The 26,699-nt window shown below is 41.4% G+C and overlaps 1 protein-coding gene across 2 annotated transcripts; it reads right to left on the bottom strand.

The window, feature by feature from the left end:
* Positions 1 to 170: 170 nt before the first annotated feature.
* LOC116975954 (creatine kinase M-type-like) lies at positions 171 to 25,359 on the bottom strand. 2 transcript variants are annotated; one of them, XM_033025389.1, is made up of 10 exons: positions 25,195 to 25,359; positions 24,818 to 24,864; positions 21,981 to 22,173; positions 21,081 to 21,235; positions 17,310 to 17,442; positions 11,092 to 11,263; positions 8,227 to 8,350; positions 3,614 to 3,800; positions 3,370 to 3,425; positions 178 to 402 (listed from the first exon to the last, which is right to left on the bottom strand). In XM_033025389.1, exons 1-10 carry the CDS (start codon positions 25,208 to 25,210, stop codon positions 289 to 291), a joined length of 1,197 nt encoding a protein of 398 aa, XP_032881280.1. In that variant the 5' UTR covers positions 25,211 to 25,359; the 3' UTR covers positions 178 to 288. The 2 variants fall into 2 exon arrangements, with proteins under 2 accessions (XP_032881279.1, XP_032881280.1); XM_033025388.1 differs by lacking the exon at positions 3,370 to 3,425 and having other exon boundaries at positions 171 to 402; positions 25,195 to 25,354.
* Positions 25,360 to 26,699: the final 1,340 nt, after the last annotated feature.

The raw sequence follows: 26,699 nt of genomic DNA on the forward strand, positions 1-26,699 counted from the left end.
CTTAAGATGATGGTTGCAGTGTATTTTTTGAAAATGCTGTGGAAATATTTTATCATAAGCCCATCTTAACAGATTTGAAACATTTCTTATTATATTTTTATCAAGTCTTTTTTTGGTAAACAAACTAATTCAAAGCATTGTTACAAAAAAAAAATAATTCCCACAATTCATGGCTTGAAACTTTAAAGAAAGTGTAATTTTATTTTACTAAATATACATCCATCTACTTGTGAGCAGGAAGAAGGTCATGAATAGACTTTCCCTGTTGAATATTTTTATCCATGTTGATCAACAGTTTAATGCCATCAGCAAGAAACTGCAATAGTTGAACTTCGGAAAAACCAATTCTGTCCGAATTAGAAATATCACAAACACCACTTTCAGTGGAAGCAAAGGCATCACCTAGAAAAAAAGATTCATTATGTTGGTTAACGTAACACCGTTTACAAATATCCTATAACAGAAAACATTAGGTTAATGGATTGTAATAAGATGTTATTTTTTAGTAAACGTGGTTTCCCCCCCACTGTCATAGATAGATACCTCAGCGCATCTCATCTGTGTCCCATAGTTCTGCTCTCACCTCCCTACACCCCAGATGGAACAAGGATAATAGTTGCCCTGGTCTTCGCCTTTCGGCCCACCAGTACCCGCATCATCCACCACTTCAGCCACCACATGTCACATTTTCTCATTCTCATCTCTTTCCACCTTCCACAGAGACTGCCTCCTCTGCAACTCCTTGATTCAATCATCCCTTCTCACCCAAACCACCCCCTCTCCAGTTACTTTCCCCAGCATGAGACATAACACCTGTACCTGATATACCTCCTCCCTCGCTTCCATCTAGGGACCCCAGCAGTCCTCCCAGGTGAGACAGGTTTACGTGTACCTCCTCCAAACTCATTTGCTGCATCCGGTGTTCCCAATGTTGCCTGTACATTGGCGAGACCAGCTATCGTATTGCTAAACACTTGCACTCAGTCCACCAAAGCCCACTAGAATTCCCAGTTGCTAACCATTTTAATTCCCATTCCGTTACTGACCTTTCTGTCCTGGGCCTCCTCCATTGCCAAAGTGAAGCCACATGCCCCTCATCTATTCCAGCTTTCACACACGCACGCACGCACGCACACACACACACACACTGAAGATCCCCAACTGGAAGCATCACTTATCCTGTTCTCCAGAGATGCTAAGGTGCTGCTTGACCTGCTGAGCAACTCAAGCTCCATCTCATTTTCTGCTAGGCTCATTGATTCATTGCAAAAGCAACAGTAAGCGAATTAAAGAAATTGGACTCTAATTTGATGTCAAAGTTCAAGCTAATAGTATGTCATTTATATTTGTGTAATTGCTGTAGCAACTTCAGATGAGGTACAAGTGCAGAACAGCTTCATCTTCTGGACACAAAGTGCTGGAGTAGGTCAGGCAGCGTCTGTGGAGAACATGGATAGGTGATGTTTCAGGGCGAGACTGTTCTACCGACATGAGATGCTGCTTGACCCGCTGAGCTACTCCAGCATTCTGTGTCCTTTTGTATATTAACAAGCATTTGCAGTTCTTTGTTTCTACATCTTGCTTCATCTGTTGTCTGGCTCACTATTGTAGTGTCATGGTACTAATTTAAAATTTAAATTTATTCATTCCAAATTACACTTCTCAGTCTATGTGTAATGCTGTTAAGTTTCGGTTCTTTCAGTTTTGGTCATTAGTTTTTGTGCAGATACTGGAAATCTGAAATTAAGAACAGAAAATGTTGGAAACATTCAGCAGTTGAGGCAGCATCTGTGAAAGGAGAAATAGATAATGTTTAAGGTCCAGGACTCATCACCTGATGATTGGTCCCAGACCTGAAACATTAACTCTCTCTTGGGTACACAAAAATGCTGGAGAAACTCAGCAGTCTTCAGACTGAAGAAGGGTTTCGGCCCGAAACGTCGCCTATTTCCTTCGCTCCATAGATGCTGCTGCACCCGCTAAGTTTCTCCAGCATTTGTGTACCATTAACTCTCTCTTAATTGGATTAGTTATTTGCCCAGGTTACTAAGGCCTTGAATTTATTTGCTGTTCTATTGTCGGCTTGTTTTCAGCGGCTTGCAGTGGAGAAAATGTCATTAAAGAGTCACCCTCCCGCAGCAAATTATGCATCGATCATTTTGGTATGCAAGATTATTATCTACATTAACGAACAGGGCTCAGGCAGTGATGAAGGTGAAAAAATTGTGGAGAAGTAGAGCTAGGTTACACTAACCAGTGGAAAAAGTATTGACCGGGCCTCGGGTATTTGAATGGTGGTCAGAATGTGGGTGAAAAGAATCCAAGAATAGACACAAGTCAAAAAAAAAAAAAAGTGGTGGCCAAAAAAAAGCCATATCTGAAGATTTCTGACAATGACGACTGATGAGGCACAACCTTAAAAAAGATACTTCTCACAGAGATAAATAGTGAGAGAAAAACAAATTGGACTCAATGTCTGAGTTCAGGGAAGTGATAAGGATGAATTAGACACTATATACAGATGTCAGTTTGACATTATTTTCTGGACTTTGGTGGAGGTGGAAGCCTGAATCGTGGAAGGGACGGGTACAGGACTTAATTATACTGAGCATGAAATCAGGACTAAATTACAATATTTAAAATTAAACAAATACTATAATGCTGGAAAGCGAAAATATACGGAAAAGTTGCTGGAAATATTTTGGAGGTCAGGAGGTGAAACAGAGTTAACATTACAGATAGCTGATTGAAATGTGTAGGGAGGAACTGCAGATGCTGGTTTACACCGAAGATAGACACAAAATGCTGGAGTGACTCAGCAGGATAGGCAGCATCTCTAGTTAGAAGGGATGGGTGATGTTTCGGGTCGAGACCCTTTAGACTGAGAACAGGGGAGAGGGAGACACAGAGATAAGGAAGTGTAAGGTGTGTAAACAAGAGGAGATAAAGGTCAAGAAAAATGTAGAATAGATTATTAGCTAGAAGGTGAAAACGAAGCATAAAGAGATAAAATTTAATCGGGAAACTGACTGGTCGGCGAACTAGGAAAGGGGAACAATAGAGATAAATTGGTTTCTGCATTGGTACTTTCTGCATTTTCTGTTTGACATTTCTGACAACGTCATATCAGATGATCAAAAAGAAAAGGGAAAATTTAACATGAACAAAAATGAAGTACAATAAAAACACTGAAAATGTTAATTGAATATGTAAGTACCATCTGCAGTGAACAAAATATGCTGGCTTGGTAGAGGTATTATTTTGAAATGGGAATTAAAACAAAACAAATAGTATTTCCAACCTTGTTTATGTATATGAATAAACAGTGTAATATGTTAGCATAACAAATATTGAGCAATGGGAACATTCACAGAGATGAACGCTGATGAGAAATGGGAGAACTTTCAAGAAATGCATCTTTCCTGCTGCAAAATAAAATTAGAGGTTAGTATGATAAAATAAATTTAACAAGTGAGATGCAAAATGTTAATCACACTTCAACAATCTGCAATACAAAGTTTTCCAATTTAGTGCCACTCACTATTTAGTGTTTATTCAAATGGTTACATTTGATTAGTAATTTAATGGAATTAAAAAATTTTAAATACAGTACCAGTGAGTTTTTCTAGACGTAGTCTCTGCAAGATCTCATCAAACTTCTCATGCTTACTGATGTACTTCAGCCTAATGTGGACACTTGCCCGTAAGCCCGTGCCAAGTTCAGACGGGCAGGTCAACACATAACCTAGATTATCCTTCCAGATGAAAGGGTGCTTTTTCTGACAGTATATTTCTTCAAGCTAAACAAATAATCATAGTTATTTCTCCACTTTCTAAAAATGTATAATACAACAAATTAATGGCAAATAGAAAAAAGTTATTTTGTCAAATTCCCTCACAAACTCTATTAGCAAAATAATTTCAAAGCACAATTAACTAGTGAGAACATTGAATGTCCAACTTTGTAAGTACATTTGTCTAGTATAACGAGTTTAAGGTTCTCAAATGTTGAATAAATTTCAGCAGTCTAGGTATAAAGTAGCAAAGCCTCAACTACAGCCCAGGAACATAGTGTAAACCAAAGATTATAGAGCTCTAGAATCTTTGGTGTAAACAGCATCTAAACATCTCGCTCTTCCAGAGCTTAGGTTTGCAACAATCTCTTAATATTTCTGCCTAAAGACTGGAACATTCTGTGGAAGATTACTTGCATTTTGGTTCTTGACAGCACATGCACACACACACAAGAAAGAAATAAAAGCATGACCTGGTCATTCAGACAATAGTTTGTGATAACTGGGGCATCCATAGAACAGATGAGAAGAAATGTATTCACCCAATAGCTGGTGAATCTATGAAATTTCTATCATGGAATGGAATGGAGTCTAAATTGCTGAGTATTGTTGGAGTCTGGATATTAAAGTAGGTTAACGATGGTAAACTATGGGAACCTTGAATGACCAGAGGTAAATTTGGTTAAAAAGTAAAAGGAAGCACATACAAAGTTTAAGATGATGAAATCAAACAGGGCCTGAAGGAATTATCAAGCAAGGAGGAAAAAACTTAAGCAGATAGTTAGAAGGGCCAAAATGGGTCTGGAACTGGCTTAGGCAAGGAAGATTAAAGGAAATCCGAAGGCATTTTATACCTAATTAAAAACGAGAGGGTAACCAGGGAGAAGATGGGATGCTTCAGGATAAAGGAGGGAATTTGTGCTTGCAGTCAGACAATGCAAGTGATTACTTTGCTTCTGTTTTCACCAAGGAGAAGAACTTAGAGGACAGTGAGAATACTAATGTCGGCAATCAGCTCCTTGGTCCTACTAATGTTGAGAGCTAGGTTGTTATGGCACATTCAATCAGACAGTCGGTCTCCCTCCTATACTCTGACTCATCTTTCTCCGTATTTCTATGTTGAAATATGATACTAATATGCAAGGGTAGTTACCAACCGGTGGCACTAATGCCCATGGTGAAGTAGTGCTTTGACAGGTCGATTATGGTGCATCTCAACTCCCTTATCAAGAACATTGACCCACTACAACTTGCTCAAGGCCACAATAGATCAATGGGGATGCGATCTTGCTGTTTCTCCACTGCACTGGACCACTTGGACAATTAAAACATGTCAGGTTGTTGTTCATCGACTACACTTGTCAATCAACATTATCATCCCCTCCAGACATGTTACCAAGCTCAGGGAAATGGGTTTCTGCTCATCGTTTTGCAACTGGATCTTGCACTTAGTCAATTCAATTCAATTCAACTTTATTGTCATTGTACAAATACGAGTATAGGTACAACGAAATGCAGTTTAGCGTCTGGTCATAGTGCAAGATAGTAGAAGTAAAAATAAAAATACAAAATAAGCATACAATAAAAAAAATAAATACTGGTTAACAATGTGTGGATTGTGGATGAATTAAAACTGCTACATAGGCAAATAACTGTATACAAATGGGAGAGTCTAAAGATAGCTAGCGACGGGACTGAGTTCAGCAGTGTAATGGTGTTGTTGAAAAAGCTGTTCCTCAGCCTGCTTGTGCGAGACCTGAGGCTCCTGTACCGCCTCCCTAATGGGAGGAGGGCAAACAGTCCATGGTTAGGGTGAGAGGGGTCCTTGATGATTTTCCCGGCCCGTCTCAGACACCGTTTGCGGTGGAGGGCATCCATGGCAGGGAGCGGGGCACCGATGATGTGCTGAGCGGTTTTCACCACCCGTTGCAGTGCCTTCCTGTCAGCTGCGGTGCAGCTGCTGTACCATACCGTGAAGCAGGTGGTCAGGATGCTTTCGATGGTACAGCGGTAGAAGTTGGACAGGATCTGGGGGGACAGGTGAGCTTTCTTGAGCCTCCTCAGAAAGTAAAGGCGCTGCTGCGCCTTTTTGATCAATTTGGTGGTATTGAGGGACCAGGACAGATCCTCTGAGATGTGTACCCCGAGGAATTTGTAGTTGGAGACGCGCTCCACCTCAGTCCCGTTTATGTGGATGGGGGTATGTCTGCCAACTCTGGTCTTCCTGAAGTCAACAATGATTTCCTTCGTCTTCTTGGAGTTGAGGACGAGGTTATTGTTGGTGCACCAGGCTGCCAGGTTCTGGACCTCCTCCCTATAGGCTGATTCGTTGTTGTCGCTGATCAGTCCTACCACCGTGGTGTCATCGGCAAATTTTATGATGGCGTTGGAGCCATACTTAGGGACGCAGTCATGGGTGAAGAGGGAGTGGAGGAGAGGGCTGAGGTTCAGTGTTAGAGTGGAGGAGGTGAGGTTGTTGATCCTAACAGACTGTGGTCTGTTGGTGAGGAAATCCAGTGTCCAATTGCAGAGGGAGGTGGTGATGCCAATGTAGTCATCGGCAGAATACAATTGGTATGAATTGGCAACGACACTTCCTCCTCGATAACCCTCAGCACAAGGGCACTTCAAGGCTGTGCTCAGTCCTTTGCTCTTCTCGCTCTATATCCGTGACTGTATAGCAGGACACAGTTCCAACTCCATCTACAAATTCACCTACAGCACCACCATTGTTGGATGAAATACAGGTAATGATGAGTCAGTTTAGGAGGGAGATCGACTGTCTGATTGAATGTGCCAGAACAACAACTTAGCTCTCAACATTAGTAGGAACTGATTACCAAGATTGGAAGAGGAAGACCCGAGGATCTACAAACCCATCAGCATCAAAGGATCAGTGGTGGAAAGTCAACAACCTCAAACTCTTGACCATGCATAATCTCTGAAGATCTGTCCTGGATGCAGCACACTGATGCATTCATGAAGAAATCCCATCAACACTATTTCATTGGATGATTAAGGAGATTTGGCATGTCGATAAAAAATCACTTGAATTATGTATGGTAGAGAGCATACTAACTAGGTGCATCAGGACTTGGTTTGTCAACTCAACGTCCAGGAATGAAGGAGATTACCAAAAGTGGCGGACCCTGCCGAGTCCATCATGGGTACTGACCTCCCGACCTTTTTTTTTTGCATTGAATTGTGCCTATTCTTGGACTCTTTTCACCCACATTCTGACCACCATTCAAATACCCGAGGTCCGGCTCCATACCTTTTCCACAGGTTAGTGTAACCTAGCTTTACTTCTCCTCAATTTTCAACAAGTCATCAGGAGCTACACCAACCTGGCCATGTTCTCATTTCATTCCTGCCGTCAAGAGAAGGTATAGGAATCTGAAAACTCCAGGTTCAGGAACAACTGCTTCCCAACAACCATCCAGCTATTGAACACTACAAACACCAACTAAACACATTCGGCACAGACATTGAGGGGTTGAATGGCCTGTTCCTCTGCTGTACTGTTCTATCTTCAATGTTAATCAATCAAAACCAGGAAGTTACAAACAATCCAATATACTTCTATTTAGTTTAATTATCTGTGATAGCTTATTAATGCTCTTCTGGAAAAAAAAAAAAATGTACCAAATCCACTGGTTTGCCTTTATTTTGCTGGCTACAAGCTCAAAAATCTCCAACACCCTTATCAAACAGCCTTTTCAGAAATCCACTTTGACTCGTGACTATCATTATTAATAATGTGTTTTAAAGAAAATTTCACTAGCATTGACATCAGGGTAACTTGCAGTAATAAAAAAAAACTATTTTCACTGTTTTACATTTGCTCCCTCCATCATCATTTCAGAATGGAACAAAATTGGGGAAGCTGAAAATATGCACCACCATTCCTGTAGCCACTTCTTTCTAAACTTTGTGATGTAAATCGTCAGGTTCTGAAGATTTAATGGCTCTCAGTCCCATTTTTTTTTTTCAACTTATGTCTTTCAGCTCTTTTTACATTCTAGAATTGTTCTCCACGATTTCTCAGACATTTATTGTCCATTCTTTGAAGACGACAGACAAAATATTCCATTTCATTTCTTAGCCATTCTTGCATCACGGGCAATAAGGGGCCCACATTAACAGTAGCTTTAACGGTCTATATTCATGTTCCCAGCCAAGTTCCCTTGTATTCTGGTTTTCCTCTCCTTGTCAGATTTTTGGGCCTCCTTTGCTGAATTCTAAAAAGATCCAATTCTCAGCCTTGTCGCTCATTTTGGCAACATCGTAATTTTTTTCTATTGGTAGTTAGAGCTCAATATTTATTAATTGCAAGGAATTCATGTAAACTATGTATTTATACTTTTAGACGGATAAATCAATGGATATTATTTAAAATAAATGTATGTATGAAAATATAAAAATGACTTACCATTTTAATACCCAAAGAATACTGTGTAAAAACTTGTTTCAAATTTCCTCCCTGTTGCATAAATGTAATACGAAGATGGTCTTCTTTATTGACCCAAACAATAACATTTTTCATATCATTGTGCCTATAAAATGAAAATTTATATTTATACATTTGAAGCCAATCTGAACACTTGTCCCTTTACCTCCCCCCTCGACTCCATTCAAGGACCCAAGCAGTCGTTCCAGGTGTGACAGAGGTTTACCTGCATCTCCTCCAACCTCATCTATTGCATCCGCTGCTCTAGATGTCAGCAGATCTATATCGGTGAGACCAAGCGGAGGTTGGGCAATCGTTTCGCCGAACACCTCCACTCGGTCCGCAATAACCAACCTGACCTCCCGGTGGCTCAGCACTTCAACTCCCCCTCCCACTCCGTATCCGACCTCTCTGTCCTGGGTCTCCTCCATGGCCAGAGCGAGCAACACCGGAAATTGGAGGAACAGCACCTCATATTCCGCTTGGGGAGTCTGCATCCTGGGGGCATGAACATTGAATTCTCCCAATTTTGTTATTCCTTGCTGTCTCCTCCCCTTCCTCAGCCCTCCTGCTGTCTCCTCCCATCCCCCAGCCTTCGGGCTCCTCCTCCTTTTTCCTTTCTTCTCCCCGCCCCCGATCAGTCTGAAGAAGGGTTTCGGCCCGAAACGTTGCCTATTTCCTTCGCTCCATAGCTGCTGCTGCACCCGCTGAGTTTCTCCAGCTTTTTTGTGTACCTTGTATGAACAATCAAAAGGTTGCGTTTTAAGAGTCAGTGCATAACTACATGCAAATATTTGAGTAACTTTTAAGTATAACACCTAGCTTTCTTTGTACAAAACATCAAGAAATTGGTCCTAAGGGCTCAGTAACTCATATTCATGGGGAAAAAAACACTTTTTTGTGTAATATAACAACAAAATAGATTTTCTTGCTGGAATAAGTTTTTTACACCAATACACATCGTTGCATACAAAATTGCTCTAATCTGTTGTTTAGTTTAGTTTAAAGATACAGCACGGAAACAGGCCTTTCGGCCCACCGGGTCCGAGCCGACCAGCGATCCCCGCACATTTACACACTAGGGCCAATTTTTTACTTTTACCAAGCCAATTATCCTACAAACCTGTACGTCTTTGGAGTGTGGGAGGAAACCGAAGATCTCGGAGAAAACACACGCAGGTCGCAAGGAGAAAATACAACTCCGTACAGACGGAACCCGTAGTCGGGATCGAACCCGTGTCTCCGGTGCTGCATTCGCTGTATGGCAGCAACTCTACCGCTGTGCCACCATGACAGATTGAGAGTACAAGAGTGAGTAGGTTAGCTCATAGTCGAACCGTGACTCTTAGGAAGCCACAGAACATTATACTATAACCAATTTTTCAATGAACATTGTAAGATGTTATTTCTAGCTGCCAGTTACAATATTTAGTAAATCGTAACTCCTTTATTAGGATACAGGTTGCATTTACTGTAACATTCAGTTATTCTTCTTGGAGTCTTACAGCACAGAAATAGTCCCTTCGGCCCAACTCCTCCTTGCCAACCAAGTTGCCTAACTAAACCAATGCCTGTGCCTGACCCATATCCCTCAAAACCTTTCCTATTCATCTACCTAACCAAGTAGCTATCCAAACGGCTTTTAAATGTCATCATTATATCCGTCTCTACGACTAACACTGGCAGCTACCTCCAAATGCGCGGCATGCTCTGTGTGTAAAAGCTGCCACTTCGGTCTCTCTTTAAGCTCTGCCCAGAGGAAAAGCCTGACAATCCACCTTAGATAATGCTGCTCACGATTTTATACAACTAAGTTCACCTGTCAGCCATCTAAATTCCAGGGAAAATATCCTAGCCTATCCAACCTCTCCTTATAACTCAAACATTCCAATCCCAGTTACATCCATGTAATTATTTTTGCATTTTTTCCAGTTTAAATGACTTCCTACCTATGGTAGGCCAACCAGAACTATACTCAGTAGTCTGTGGCCTTGTATAGTTGTAACATGATATCCCAAACTCCTGTTCTCAATACCCTGACCAATGTGTGCCCAATGCCTTCACCACCCAGTCTACCGTTGTCATGGAACTAGGTACCTGAATCCCAAGGTCTCCGTTCTACAACACTCCCCAGGATCCAACCATTTACTGTACAGGTCCCGCCCATATCAGCGTAAAATTCCAACTACCATTCCTCAGCCCTTTGGCCCAGTTGATCAAGATCCTGTTGTAAATTTCAGTTTTAAAACACTATTTTTAAGTGAACCAGCAAAATAACTGTCTTGAAACAAATTATTTAAGCTATGAAAATGTAATATAGAAATTATTTAAGTATAATAAAGGCCAATTTCATGCAGAAAACATGAAATTTGCATGTTGAAAAAAATCAGAATCAAAACAATTTAGGTGGCGCCCTCCCAAAACATTTTTATTGGAAGAACCAAGTTGCACCAGCTATTTTTTCCACTCTTCCTATTTCTCCATGGGTTGTCTAGTAACCATGGTCAAGCTGTTTCTTGAACAAACGATTCATTGGAATACTCCAAGCCATTCTGACAGTAGATGATAAAGTCCATTTCGTTTTTGGTTCTCCTGTTCCAAACACTTGCGCGCTAGATCACAGGCATAATCAATTGCTCTGCTTCCAGGCCTTTGATATCCAAATTGCCCACAGAGTTGAAAAGGATGCTTGACGTCTACGCATAAATGGTAATTGACATCGGTGCATCAGAGGAGCTAGATAGGATGTGGAAACTGAGCCTATCGTTCGTGCCATAGTTTGTGATCTCAATGGATTGAAATGCTACTTGGAAAACTATTTGGATTTATAAAATAAATCACACTTACCAGACTCCCCGTGCATCTGGCCAATCTCTGGCCATTCCAGATGAAAACATCTTTGGAGTAACAAGATTATCAGTAAGGATTCCAGCATTGGTCAGATCCTGACAGTCTTCCTCACTCAAGTTCTTCAATGAATGGTAAGTGCCCTTAAATTCATCATCCATCACATGGAAGGCTGTTCATGATCATTTGATCGAAGTAAATGGAAACAAAGGATCAATAAAATTGGAGGGTAGGTTTTCTGTTTTCTTATGTGTTTTTGTATTCCATTCAGAACTCAATCCCTTGCATTTGTAATATAATGAATTATGAAGGCAACATTAAATATATACCACATGGCAGGAGTTAGAAAGAAAGCTTTTGTCTGCCAGAAGATCTAGTCTAGTAGGTTGGGCAGATAAATGGCAACTGGAAATACAAAGCAAGGGAATATACAAATGAAGTTAACGTATTGAGTGGTATGGAGAAACAAAGAGTCGTCATGCTAAAGTTGTGACCTAACTAGCATTCTATATCGTTCTTGAATAACCTTCTTGCTTTTAAATTCTCTGCCAATGACTAATCGAAGAAATAATCCCTGCATAGATCCTGAAAGGCAGCAGGACATCAATAATCCATGGCATTCTTTCTTTTATTAGTCATGGCAGCGCATTTAAGAACAGTAAGGTTATTCAACAACCCTGTAGAACGCTGATTAGGTCATAGCTTCAGAAATGACGACACGCAAGAACAAAATGCTGGAAGACTGCAGCGGGTTGAGCAGCAACTGGGGAAACAAGATAATTAACATTTCAAGTCCAAACTCTGCACCATCTTGAAGCTATGATGGCTTCTTTTGTCATGTTTTCCAGCTGCAACTAGACCCCACCGCTAGTCACATTTTTACCCCATGCTGTTCCACCTTTCACAAGGATCACTCTCCCTATGGCTCACTGGCCTGTTCATCCATCTCCACCCACCCACCCATCACCGTCACTTTCAACTGCAGGAGATGCAACACATCCTCTCTCATCCCTATCCAAGGACCCAAACAGCTCCTCCTGACGAAGCAAAGATTCAAATGCACCTCCTCCAACCTAGTCTAAACACTGCTCTCGATGTAGGCTGGAGGAGCTGGTTTGGTCGCTGGATGGCAGTGAGAGAGGATGCATTGCATTCAATGCTTGACATGGCCTCCTCTACATGTCCGTTATCAAAGCAGAGATGAGGTGACAGATTGGCAGAGCGATAGAGGCCTTTGGTCTAACTCACCTATGGTGACAAACCCAGCTGGTCAAACTTACCTCTGTGTGCCTGATTCTGGATCCATCCACCCTTCATCCTTCCACTAATGATTCCCATTATCACCTTCCTTACTTTTCAGATTCCAGCATCCCCCACCTCCCCCTCCCCCTCCCCCTCCCTATACTCTCTATACTGGCTACCTTCCCTCTCCATTCATTCCTGATGCAGGGTCTCAACCCAAAACATTGACAATTCCTTACCCCACCATAAATGCTGCTTGACCCACCCAGTTCACCCAGCAAATTGTTTCCAGCTTTAGCATCAGTTCTGTTTTGGTCAGCAGGTTATAGGAAACACTTGTTTACACTAGAGAACATGCATAACAAATTAATATGGATATTGTCAAATCAGACAAAATGGAGCAATGAATAAAGATCAGATAACCTTTGGAAGAAGACATAGAGAAGAGACTTGATTGAGGTGCATCAAATTAAGAAGAGGTCTATGTGAAGAAAATAGGAAGAACTAATTTTGCTAAGTTAGGGGACACAGATTGAAAGTAACTTGTAGCAGTGTTAAAGGGGGAAATGAAGATATTTTTCCATTCAGTGCACAGCAGGAATCTGGAATTCACTTCCCGAAAGAATGATGGAAGCAGAAAACCTCATCACATTTAAACATAATTTGGATGCGCACTTGAACACCTGCAGAGCCACAGACTAAGGGTTAGAAGGATTGAATTGAGTATTTTAAGCAGCATGGATGCAATGAGCCCTCCGTCCGGTATTGTAATTTTTCTATGATCCATTGAAGAGTTCCGTCTCTTCCAAAGAAAACAGCCCTAGCTTATCCAATCCTTCTCAAGGCTACAATTTGCCAGTGGTTTAATTACTTTCTTTAAATAGTGAAATATTAGTACAATTAAATTGCTTTGACTTTTTTCTTTAAGAAAAATGATATCATTATTTCAATTTGAATAAAATGCTTTAATTTAGAACATAGCACAGAAACAGCCCCTTTACCCCACAAAGTCTGTGCCAAACATAATGACAAGTTAATCTCTTCTGCCTGTAAGGGATCCATATCCCTCCATTCCCTGATATTCATGTGCCTGCCTAAAAGTCTCATAAATGCCACTATCATATCAGCTTCCACCACGCACACGTCACTCTTCACAGCATGTTCCAGGCACTCAATACTCTGTGAAAAAAAAACTTACCATGGACATCTCCTTTAAACATTCCCCCTCTGATCCTAGAGCTACACACACGAGTATATAATATTTCCACCGTGGTGAAAAAACTTTTGACCATCTACCCTATCTATACTTCTGATAGTTTTATATACTGTACTTCCATCAGGTCACCCCTCTGCTTTCAATACCCCGGAGAAAACTTAGAAAACAGGGAAAATGTGATATACCTACATTATCCATTCTTTTTTAAAGAGAGAAATAGGGTGGAAACGGATCCTTTGTCCCACCGAATCCACACCAACCAGCAATCACCCATACACCAGTTCTATCTTACAAACTAGGGACAGTTTACAGAAGCCTATTAACCTACTTCTTTTGAATGTGGAAGGAAACCAAAGCACCCAGAGAAAACCCACGCAATCACAGGGAGAACGTACAAACTCTGCACAGACAGCACCTGTAGTCATGATTGAACCTTGGTCACTGGTGCTGTAAGGCAGCGACTCTACGCTGTAGAACCGTGCCACCCATTCCCTGCATACATCTATCAAATTAACCCAGGCAAACACTTTAGCCAAATTCCAGTCTTATGCCTCTTAATGTAGCTCAAAATCAAAGATTTTACCATTGCTTGTCCTCATTCATGTAGTTCAGGCTCTGCCACAAGGTTGGCATCTACTTAAAGGCATTAGTAAATATGTAATGGTGTGGTAGGAGGGATATGCTTCATGCTGCTATTCAGCTTTCAGAGTATGTGTTGCACTCAGCAGGCAACTGGCAACTTCCCAGCTTGTCGCCTTTATAACAAACACATTTTCAGAAGTCTCCGAGAGTAAATCACAAAGAAACCACAGGGATTCAGACAATAATATCAATGTTCATATGGAAGTCAAAACCATTCAAATGCAACTCAAATGCTCTTAAACTTTGGGAAACATGCAAAAATATTAAACAAAAACTGATAATTATAAATAAACTAAAAAAGACACTATTCTGTAAAAACAAATCCTGAAACAATCAAATTTGTTAACTAAAGCGGCTGTCCCACATCGGTGACCTAGTCTGCGAGCTTAGACGAGTTTGCCCTCGACTCAAACTCGCAGCATGGTCGACACGTGGTCCCAGGAGGTCCTATGAGGCCACTGGAACTCTCCTTCATGCTCAAGGGAAGTTCCCGAATACTCGCGGCCTCAGCTAGACTGCGGAAAAATTTTCAGCATGTCGAAAATTTTTCTGCGAGTAAAATTTGGTCGGCATAGTTCTTTTTAACGCGTAGTGCAGTGGAGTGGGGTTGCTATTTAGATACAGGCAGTCGAGGGCAGCCGTAGGCAATCTCCTTCGCTGACAGCACTCCCCTGCTTTCCCTGGCCCCCGCCTTTGGTGGGGGGGGGGGGGGGTGTGTGTTTGTGTGTGTGTGTGTGTGTGTGTGTGTGTGTGTGTGTGTGTGTGTGTGTGTGTGTGTGTGTGTGTGTGTGTGTGTAATAGATATAATTTGCAATGTGTAAATATCTATCTTTTAACTCAAAATAAAAGAAAGCAGTCTTGTTGATAGATTGGTCCAATGGTCTGGTTCATCACTTGGATGGAAACATGTTCAGTTTTAACTATAAAGTAGTCATCTGCATTCTGACTTCCAATAAAAATACTTGGTTTAGTTTGCTGTTCAGTCAAAAGTATCTATTTTATAGAAAACGTATGACTGAACAATACGAGTAGAAAACATAATAGAATGAGATGGTAACGGTGCACGATAGAAATGGATTGAAAATACTGCAGGTACTACCAACACAATGATTAAGGCAGAAGCTAATTTGAAAGCATTTTTGTGAACCATTACAGTCGTAAGACGACAGTTCCAGCAGAGTGAGCAATTTTGGGTTCCAGTGCATTGGAAGGATATTGACAAAATAGACGTACCACAGAATAACAAAGAAGTTATCTGATATGAGTAATTATAAGCGCAAGACTTGTGAAATTAAGGAAGTCATTGATAAATGGGAGAGATTTAAATGTTCACAATTTAGAGGGACTGGGCCTGGGTAAATGGAGTCAGTAACCAAAGGATTTTAGATATAATATTAAATCTATGAGATCTACATTAATAATAATAGATGTGTGTTTTTGCAGAGTTGCAAAAACCATATTGAACCAAAGACCCCATAACAATAGAAAAACACAAAATGCGAGAGTAATCCAGCGGGGCAGGCAACATCTCTGGAGGAAAGGAATAGGTGACCCTTCTTCAGACTGTTGCAACCCTTTTTCAGACTGAGGTGGGGGCATAGAGGTGGGGGATATAGAACTCATCCAGTTCCCCAACCCCCCCCCTCCACACCTCTACCTTTCAGTCTGAAGAAGGGTTCTGACCCGAAACATCATCCATTCCTTCTCTCCAGAGATGCTGCTTGACCTGCTGAGCTACTACCGTGTTTTGTGTCTATCTTTGATATAAACCAGCATCTGCAGTTCCTTACTACCCCATGCCAATAAATTTAATAGATTGAAGTAAAGTGGGGGAAATGGACATGGGAGCAAAATGGACCTGTGGATTTATGATTATTGCGTGCAAGAAAGTGGAACATCAACATGAACAGGTCAGGTAAGTGGTTGAATGCTAGAGGAAGAAAGGTACAGCTGAAAGAGGAAGACAAGGGAAAGAGCAGAGAAGAAAATCAGAGAGGATAAGATGTTTGGTTGACTAAAATACAAGATGCTGGTCAATGCCAATTGTCTGGAAACAGTTTCCAACAGTATTCTCATTTCATCAGTCACTCGGTACCCCAGTGACATATTCTATTATCTGATTTGTGTTAGCAAGGGAGCAGGAACGTTAGAGGGCCAGTGATCAAAAATGGAATTACTGTGAGGCGATCTGACTTTCTAAATGACGTGTAGCCTTGATGAAAATCAGGTGGTGCAAAAAGACCTCAATACTTTGATAGGCCAGCTGCGGTCATGATTTAAAGAAATACTTTTTGAGAGAAAGTGTGATAGGAAGAAAATTAACAAAAGACGGTAATGTGGTTTTAAATGATCTGTGATGGGTTGAATTAATAATTCAAAGAAAACACTCCTGTAGCTCACAGATCTTTCCAAAAGCATTATAACCGATGACGTGTTTAAGAAGGAACTGCAGATGCTGGAAAATCGAAGGTACAAAAAATGCTGGAGAAACTCAGCGGGTGCAGCAGCATCTATGGAGCGAAGGAAATAGGCAACGCTCCATAGATGCTGCTGCACCCGCTGAGTTTCTCCAGCATTTTTGTGTACCTTATAACCGAGCAGACCTGAATTGAAGATTGCATTGTTTAAAAGCTTCACATTTGAATGCTTTAGAGATTTTCCTTTCTACTGAGAGCAGACCAAGATGGAGACATTTCTATTGTATATTGTCTATTGTAACTTATTGGGGCAATTAATCGTATTCTTGCTCATCATAGTCCATCGTTATCTGAACTGTATGGTTACATACAAACAAGGACAGACGTGTGCATGCACAAGTGATCGAGAATATTCCAGCAGCTCCCCACCTATCCTTCAAAAGGCAACTGATAAAAATAGCACAAAACGCTCGAGATATTTTCAGCCGACAGATCAAAGACCATTTGTCCTTTCGGTTGGATTGAGATGTGTGTAACAGCTGTAATGTTTTCCCGCAGTTGGCCACTAGATGGTGACAGGATGCTTTCAATAAGCACAATAGGGAGATGTATTCATTTTGGAAAATATAAAAGGATTAGATGGATTAGAGCGAATTGTGTGTCCACCTATCATAGTGTGGGATAAACAAACATAAATTCACCTGCTATCGCCAGCTTTTCCAGTGCACGCCTCTCCCCGCGGCTGCAATGTGGTGGGAAACTAAAACCATCCACATTGCGCCCAGCGCTTACGCTGCACCCCAGCACATATTGTCCATCTAAATCAGATCCACCCTGCCGGGGAAATAGAGTAATTACTAGACAGTTATCTTGTTAGCCGAATATTAAATTGGCTTAAACTTAATAAAGACCATGATTCCCTGCATTCAAGGTAAATGTTTGCACAGGGGCGCCACAATTGGAGCAGTAGGGAAGGATAAAGGGGAGGGTGCAGAGGACGATGCGATCAGTGCAAGTTTGGCCCGGTACCATTAGTGCACGACGTTCATGCACGAACTTCCAACTAGGGGACTTATCTGTTTAGAAGGTGTGAATCACGCTGCTTTTCGCAATTAGTGTATGCCGTGTAGGAATAATGTTACCGTCCTGCATACTAACCCAACAATTGGCATCTAGCCTGCACCACTTAGAGGTGAGCACCAAATCCAACCTCTCGTATTATTTTGTTGCTGGGAAATTACTGGAGAAATTTCAGGATGACCGCACAATTCAGAAACAAACTCTCCATTCTGGAAATCCAAGCGGGAAGATTTTCAGAGAGACGGAGAGTCAAGTCTAGAGTATTTATTATGTACCAGGAAAGAGACAATGAAATTCATACTTGCAGCAGCTTCACACATGCAACCACATCACCGTCTATAGGGTGATTTCACGAAAGGTCACTGGAGCATAGATCCTCACCCACGTGACCGCAAAATCCAACTGGGGTACAAGCGTCACTTCCGGTACATGTTATTGATGCTGAAAACGCGCACTTTCACACCCGTTAAAAACCGCGAAAACGGCCCGTTTTTGAGCTGTAAATAACTGTGCCAGTCGGGGTGACCGTGAGACACAGTTATCTAACTTTACAGTCCAGAAGATAGATAAAAACGAAGGTAAATACAAGAGGGAGCTGAAGGGGCAAAAACAGCGGAAGTTGTTAGCGGACATTCGCCGTGGAGATATAAAGATCGAAAATATCGGGAATTATCGCGTTTGCTCGCTGCATTTCATCAAAAGTAAGGCATTATTGACGTTTTATCTTTATTCATTTGTTATATGAAAAGTTTTAAAAGTAAAAAATCCGTCAGTAAAATTGCAAAATCGCCCATGGTTCTCAGGTGGGTTTTAACATGCAAAATGAAAACGCTTCTGAAGCTACATTTACCATTTAAATAATCGTAAACTATCAATGCGTTTTGAAATAAATTTTACTCAGATGCAAGCTAAGGAATGGGATAATTGTCAGTTTTCATTTTGCATGTTAAAACCCACCTGAGAACCATGGGCGATTTTGCAATTTTACTGATGGATTTTTCACTTTTAAAACTTTTCATATAACAAATGAATAAAGATAAAACGTCAATAATGCCACTTTTGATGAAATGCAGCGAGCAAACGCGATAATTCCCGATATTTTCGATCTTTATATCTCCACGGCGAATGTCCGCTAACCACTTCCGCTATTTTTGCCCCTTCAGCTCCCTCTTGTATTTACCTTCGTTTTTATCTATCTTCTGGACTGTAAAGTTAGATAACTGTGTCTCACGGTCACCCCGACTGGCACAGTTATTTACAGCTCAAAAACGGGCCGTTTGCGCGGTTTTTAATGGGTGTGAAAGTGCGCGTTTTCAGCATCACTAACATGTACCGGAAGTGACGCTTGTACCCCAGTTGGATTTTGCGGTCACGTGAGTGAGGATCTATGCTCCAGTGACCTTTCGTGAAATCACCCTATATCTCTCGTTCCCTTTATCCCTAACCAGTCTGAAGAAGGGTCTCGACCCGAAATGTCACCCATTTCTTCTCTCCATAGATGCAGCCTGTCCCGCTGAGTTACTCCAGCTTTTTACGTCTTTCTTCGGTTTAAACTAGCATCTGCAGTCCTTTCTTACACATGTTAGCGCATATAGTTAGTGGATATCTACCATCTCAGCTCCTGGCATTTTAGATATTGGAGGGTCTAATAAGAGGGCCCGTGTCAGTGTGGTGAGTCACAGCTCCTGTGCCAGCTCCCAGGAAGCGAGACCACCTCCACTCCTACGCTAGATGACTCAGATGATAATTACAGTGGGACAGCCTTTGGAAGAAGGTTGATAAACATGCTGTTTAGATTCCCTTACCCTAGAAAGAATATACTTGCCATTGAAGGAGAACAGCAAAAATTCACCATGTGAAGTCATGTGAAGAGATTCACTAGCTGGCACTGACTAGATTTAGGAGAATGAACAATATCATTGAATCATGAAGAATTCTGATTTTTCTGAACAGTCTCATTGTAGAGAGTGTTCCTGGCTAGTTGGGGTGAGACTAGGTTTTCCCAAATGAACGTCCCCATTCCAGGATACTTCAGGCATTTATAAATGAGAACAAATGTCTTCACTGTGGATGGTGAACCTGTGGAATTCTCTATCACAAAAGACTCTGCAGGCCAAATTGTTGGCCATATTTGAGGTGGAGCTCCATTACAGGTACTGATCTCCCCACCATCAAAGGAATCTGTAGGAGGCAGTGCCTCAAAAAGGCAGCCAGCATAAAGGACCCACACCACCCTGGGCACGCTCTCATTTCACTCTTATCAATAGGAAGAAGATATAAGAGTCTGAAAACAGTGACCTTCAGGTTCAAGAACAGCAATCAGACTCTCAAACACTACAGAACACAACAAAACACTAAATAAACTATGAACTATCTTGGTTGCACTAAGGATTCGGGATTTTTGCACTAGAGGTTTTTTAGTTTATTGAATTTTGTGCTTATTATGTTATCTACAAGTTAAATGTTTACTGGCCTGTTAAGCTGCTGCCAGTAACAAGTTCATTGTTCTGTTGTCGGTAAATATGACAATTAAATACTCTTGACTCTCAAAAGAAAAAGGAGATGGCAACTTATTGTCAACTTCAAGGATGATTACAGGTAGTAGATTAAATAGTTGCCTTGTGGCTCATATTGTGTGAATGATTAAGCTTGTGTTATACATTGAATGAAACAAAGCATATCAAGATACTTCACAGGTGGGGTTGAAAGTATGAAGATGATAGAGATGCTGACAGGCTTTTAGGGAGGCTTTTGAAGATGAGAGACATAGCAGGATAAAGGGTTTTTACATTGTGGAAACTAGATGACAAAGGCTTTACTAGAGGCAATGGATGAGAGAAATGTGGGAAGTGTGCAATCGAGGGGCTTGAGTGATACAAGACTGGAAGAGGGAACTTGAAGATGAAAGTGTGGAAACTGAGGGACCAAAAAATAATGGAGCAGTTTGTCATTTCCTACTCTCTTAAATCTTGAGAATACGGGTGTATGTTCACTAGCAAAACTCATTAAAAGTGCTCTTACATAAAATAGGCAATTACTATATGATCAAATGATACTAATCGACAAAGAGAAAAATATCAACTGAGGTGATTTGATATTCATGGTTCATTAGTCCTGTACCAATTGCCTAGGTGGAGGTGGGACTGGTCAATGAAGGGAGACATGGACATCACTTGATCCATGGACAACATGGAATATATTGTGAATCTAGGTTTATTAATTTGATAAACCATAAATACTTTTGATAATTACAAGAGTAAATGTGAGTAATTTACAGGATTACATAATCCATATGGACAAAACTTGCTCATCGGTCTGAACGCTTATTCACATTCTATTGTCATCTAATTAAAGACCATGCACAAATATCAAAGCTAGTTTAATAAATGTACCTTTAAGTTTTCTGGATTCATGTCACTCTTATGCGTTTCACTTGCCTGGTAACCACTGTGATAAAGTTCAATTAGAGGATCAAAAAACTGCATGAAGACAGTATATGATTCTGCATCTCCAGCCACACAGCCTGACATTCTGACACAAGAATGCTCTATAATGGCAAGCAAACAAAATACCAATGTCAACAAAATCAGTATAATACTTTAACACCAACAAATAACACACTCAAAATTAACACGAGAATATCATTCACATGTTGTTCAGTGAAATATTCCAAAGGCAAGGATACTTTGCATAATATTAGCAGATCATACTCCTAATTGGATCACTTTAGTTTTTAGAGATACAGCACGGAAACAGGCCCTATGGCCCACCGAGTCTGTGCCAACCAGCGATTCCTGTACACTAACAATATCCTACACACACACTAGGGACAATTTACAATTTTACCAATGCTTATTAACCTACAAACTTGTACGTCTGGAGTGTGGGAGTAAACCGGAACATCCGGAGAAAACCCATGCGGTCACAGGGAGAAAGTACAAACTCCGTACAAACAGCACCCATGGTCAGGATCGAACTCAGGTCTCTGGTGCTGTAAGGCAGCAACTCCACCGATGTGCCACCGTTTCACTTATTTCAGAATACACAAAGAACAAATGGCCCTTCGCAAGAGTGTACTCAACCATTACATGAACAATCCTCCAAGTACACATCACATCAGAATGGGCAACTCTTAAGTACCAAAAATTGACGAGGAGTGAAAGATCAAAACTTTAAAGTCACAACAAATAGAAAGTTTACAAATGATTCAATTTATGACATTGAAACATGCAGTAATATTATTTTTACTGAGTTCAATCAGAAGTAATTATTTATATAGAGATGTCTCTTACCAGATTGATCCACACCAGGCTGGATAACATCATCCAGTGTGAAGCCACTTTGGGTTGCCCGTCCCCTCAGTCTCTTGTACATTTGGACTGTGAGAACATTTGCCATACATGTCTGATTTTTGCTCAAGTTTGGAAATTCTTCTTCGACTGACAATTTGTTTCCAGTAATTGCAGGGCCGTGCGGAGTTAATTGCTAAAATTATGAATAGCTATATTCACACATGTACATTTGAAAAGAGAAGGCATAGAAGGGTACAGATCTAGCGTGGGCAAATGGGATTAGTGTAGATGGGCAAAGAGGTCAGCATGGATGTGGTGGTCCGAAGCAGTATAAAATTCTATAACACTATGAACGCCACTACATTGCCATCAAGTGACTATTCATTTTAACATAAAGCTAAAAACAAGATGCAAAATGTAACAATAAGATAGAAATTCAGCGTGAGCACTATTTTACTCTTTTGCTCCTGAAGCAGAAATTTAGCCGGCTGCTAGGTCCATGAACAATTAGGAAGGGCCATAAATGCCCTCACAGTAAGATCCTCACTGTCGATTTTAAAAAATATATTATGCACTTTTTATTAGTAGAAAGCTATAATTATGTCAAAGGATATTCTGCGATTGTGCAGCATCTTTAAGAAATATTTTGTGTTTTATGGGATTTATGTTGTGTCCACAGTTTCTACATTATAAGTAAATATTGACAAAGCCTCATTGATTCAGATATCCCATAATGGACTGTATCAATCAATTGCAAGGAATTGCAATACATCACATACCGAATATCATACCACAATTTTAATACCATAAGGTTGATAAAAATAAACTTTTGATTGATGGATTTTATCAGAACAGCATCAAAGCCATTTAAACACCGAGTATTTCTCAAGAAATGCCGTTGCACAAAACACAGATTATCGATACGGTTTTGACTAATAGAAAATACATCTTTAGTTTAGTCACAAAACAAGAACATCACTATCTAAGCTAGCAGTTGTAGCTTATATCATTGTCTGTGAATTGAGTGGCTTGTGAAAACATTTCAAAGTGCAGTTAAGAGTAAAAGTGATTCCAAAGAAGTAGAGATTTTTTTGATAAAACGGCTGCTGACTAAATGTATTTAGTAATAACATGTTGTACACTAACTTTGCTGAGGTATATCATAACACTGCATCAATTAGAATCATTTGTAGCACCTCGCCCCGAAAGGTTATTGCAAGATAAATGGAAATGAATGCTGCTTGTCGTGAGCAGACTAATTCAGTCTTTCCAAAGCAGCAATCTTTTTTCGATAGAACACCTAACTAAAAGGTATATGTAATAACGAGTCGTACATTAACTTTTCTGGGGGGTTTCATAATGCTGCATCGTTTGGAGTCATTTATTTGATTGTAGCACCTTGCCCAGAAAAGTTATTGCAAGATGCTGGTTTACAAAAGTGCTGGAGTAACTCAGCAGATCATGCAGCATCTCTGGAGAACAAGGGTTGGTGACATTTCTGGTTGGGATCCATCTTCAGACTGATTGTGGTGCGAGGTGGGTGGGGGAGAAAGCTAGAAGAGAGGAGGGGCAGGACAAAACCTGGCAAGTGATAGGTGGTTACAGGTAAGGGGGAGTTTTGATAGGCAGATAATTGGACAAAATTCAATGTTCAATACCCTAAAGGGCCTGTCCCACTTTCACGACCTTTTTTACTTGTGGACATTTTTCATCATGCTAGAAAAACGCCCCGACCTACTTGATGCCACGAGTACCTACGACTAGCATCACGGCCTCCTACGACCTCGTGACGACCATGCTGCGAGTATGAGTCAAGGGCAAACTTTGCAGACGTCGTGAATTAGGTCGTGAAAGTGGGACAGGCCCTTAAGGCTGCAAGCTACCCAAGAGGAATATAAGGTGCAAGTCCTCCAATTTGCATGTGCCCTCCCTCTGGCAATGGAGGAGACCCAGGACAGAAAGGTCAGTATTCGAATGGGAAGGGGAGTTAAAATAGAAAGCAACTGGGAAAACCAACTGGGAAGGCCTTGGCAGATCCACCCCACGTATCCCGCTTGTGTAGCTTACACCTTTCTCCAATCCCCACTACATTCCTTCCTCTGGCTTTAAAATTTACGCCTCTTCTATCCTCATCCCACATCTTTTGTCTTTTCATCTTTGGCGTTTGTCCAACCATCTACCGATCAAAACTCACTCCAAACTGTATCCATTATCCTTCGTCCTGTTCCCTTCTTCCAGCTTTCTCCCCCTCGGCACCGCAACCAGACGGGAAAAAGGTCCCTACTAGAAATGTCACCTATTCGTGTTCTCCAGAGATGCTGCCTGATCCGCTGAGTTACTCCAGCGCTCTCTTTTTATGACAGGCACAGGCAAGGGGAGATTTTTTTCTGGCCTTTGTTCCAACCATCTGTCTGTCTGTCTGTCTGTCTGTCTGTCTAACCCCCACGTCTGTGTCGACCTATTACCTGCCACGCTTTGTTCTGCCTCTCAATGAAAACTTCATATTTATAAATAACCGTACTTACTTGACAGCTACATTTTACTGTTCGTTTCGTTTAAATAACGATACATCTGAAAACTAACCAACGTTGTGAATTACACTTTCTACACCAACGGCTAAGCCGGAGTTCCTCTCCAAAGCCACAAGCGAACTTCTTGCAGTGTGATCTCGCTCCACTCAAATTGTAAAGATTTGAAACACATGGCAAGCGGTTTAAAAATAGAGCCAATAATCATGCAATTCTTGCAAATGTGCCGAGCGCGCTATTCTAATTCTCTCCCTGTTTGCCCTCAGTGTAAGTGGAGAACTTTCGTTTTGTTTATTTCAGAATACAAACCTCCAAAATGTAGCTGTACTTGAGACTGAGTGGCATTTCTAGCGGAGCTGTAGAAATAACACAAATAATACGTGGGTTTATGGTATGCCTATAAATGCTGACATCGACGCTTTAATATTTAAAAAAAACAATATCGAATCGATGGAGCGCCACAAAATAACAAGCTCATTCTATCCTGTCACTGCCATTATAGGAGAGGGCGACCTGAATGAACCTTGTCCACTAATTCTCATCAATGGAACTGGCCAATAGTCACTATTGTATCCTTAATGCAATCTTTCATTGGTCTCCTTTCCAGGAGTTTAAAGATCTTAACGATGTCACGTTTCAATTTGCTTTCGTAACGATTGCAACTAAACACAGAAAGCAAGACTTACGTTTTAGTTTCCACATGTCTGCAGACAGCGGCCAGCGACACACAAATCCTGGGCTGCTGGTTAAGAGAGACGAGCCTCCGGGAGTGACCACTCACGCTGCCCTCCTGCAGCGAACTGAGAGTGCGATCACATCGCTCTGGCTTCACTTGAAATGTGACCTCGGCTGCAACAGGCGGTCGTTTGGATTGTTTCCGACATATAACACCCTGTTCCCACCGGGCACACGGTAGAGGGCAATTTAACTCTGTCCTCTATCCAGAATTGATGTTATTCTTGCAAAGAGTCTCCCTCCCATTGAATGGTAATCATTGGACTACAATCAAATAATAATTGCTGAGTGTTAACTTTGTTAAATACAAGTGGTCAGTCCCACTCTGGGATGCCGTCCCCAGCTTCACTTGGGTTATATACAGTAGCATCACCTGCTTGGTCTATATACAGTAGCATCACCTGCTTGGTTGTAGTGTGAAGGCAGGCAGCATTGTGTTGGCCTTGATACGTGTATAATTCCCAAGTTGCTCCACATAAAAGTTTTTATGGTGGGGAGAGATAACAGCTTCAAATTCCTATAGACTATCTCTAGAGTGGAAACAGCCCCTTGGCCCACTGTGTCCACACTGACCAGCGATCACCCCTTACAATAGCACTATCCTACACATTAGGGGCAATTTACAATTTACAGAAGCCAATTAACCTACACGTCTTTAGTGTGGAAGTAAACCAGAGCATACAGAAAAAACCCACACGGTCACAAGGAGAACGTGCAAACTCGATACAGACAGCACCCGTAGTCAGGATTGAATCTGAAGGCAGCAACTTTACTACTCGCCACTGTACTGCCCCTGTTTGGTAACATCTTGGACGATCTGTCCTTGGCCTAGATGTAATCATGAAGAAGGCACAGTGGTGCCACTGCTCGCTTAGAAAGAGATTCAGCATTTCACTGAATATTCCAACAAACTTCTACAGATGTACTCTAGGAAGTAAACGAGGTAGACAAAAATGCTGGAGAAACTCTGCGGGTGAGGCAGCATCTATGGAGCGAAGGAATAGGTGACGTTTCTGGTGGAGACCCTCAGTCTGAAGAAGGATCTCGACCCGAAACGTCACCTATTCCTTTGCTCCATAGATGCTGCCTCGCCTGCTGAGTTTCTCCAGCATTTTTATCTACCTTCGATTTTGTCCAGCATCTACAGTTCTTTCTTAAACTAGGAAGTATCCTGGAAGGCTGCATTTTCGCCTGCTGTGGCAATTCCAACACGCAAGAGGCTGCAGAAAGTTAGAGGTCTCGGCCCAGTCCATCACAAACACAGCCATCCCCTCCAACAAAGTATCAATATGGGAGCACTGCCTCAAGAAGGTGACATCTGCAGGGCTGCCAACATTGGGTGAGAGTGAGAAATTGCAAGGGAGGGTAGCGACCGAGGGGGGAGGGTGTGGGAGGGGGGGTGTCCCTTCCACGGTAGGGAGCTTTCGCATTTTCAGCTTGAAATTGTGCAATCTGG

This window comes from Amblyraja radiata, chromosome 8, assembly GCF_010909765.2.
Source record: "Amblyraja radiata isolate CabotCenter1 chromosome 8, sAmbRad1.1.pri, whole genome shotgun sequence".
Lineage (NCBI taxonomy): Eukaryota > Metazoa > Chordata > Chondrichthyes > Rajiformes > Rajidae > Amblyraja > Amblyraja radiata.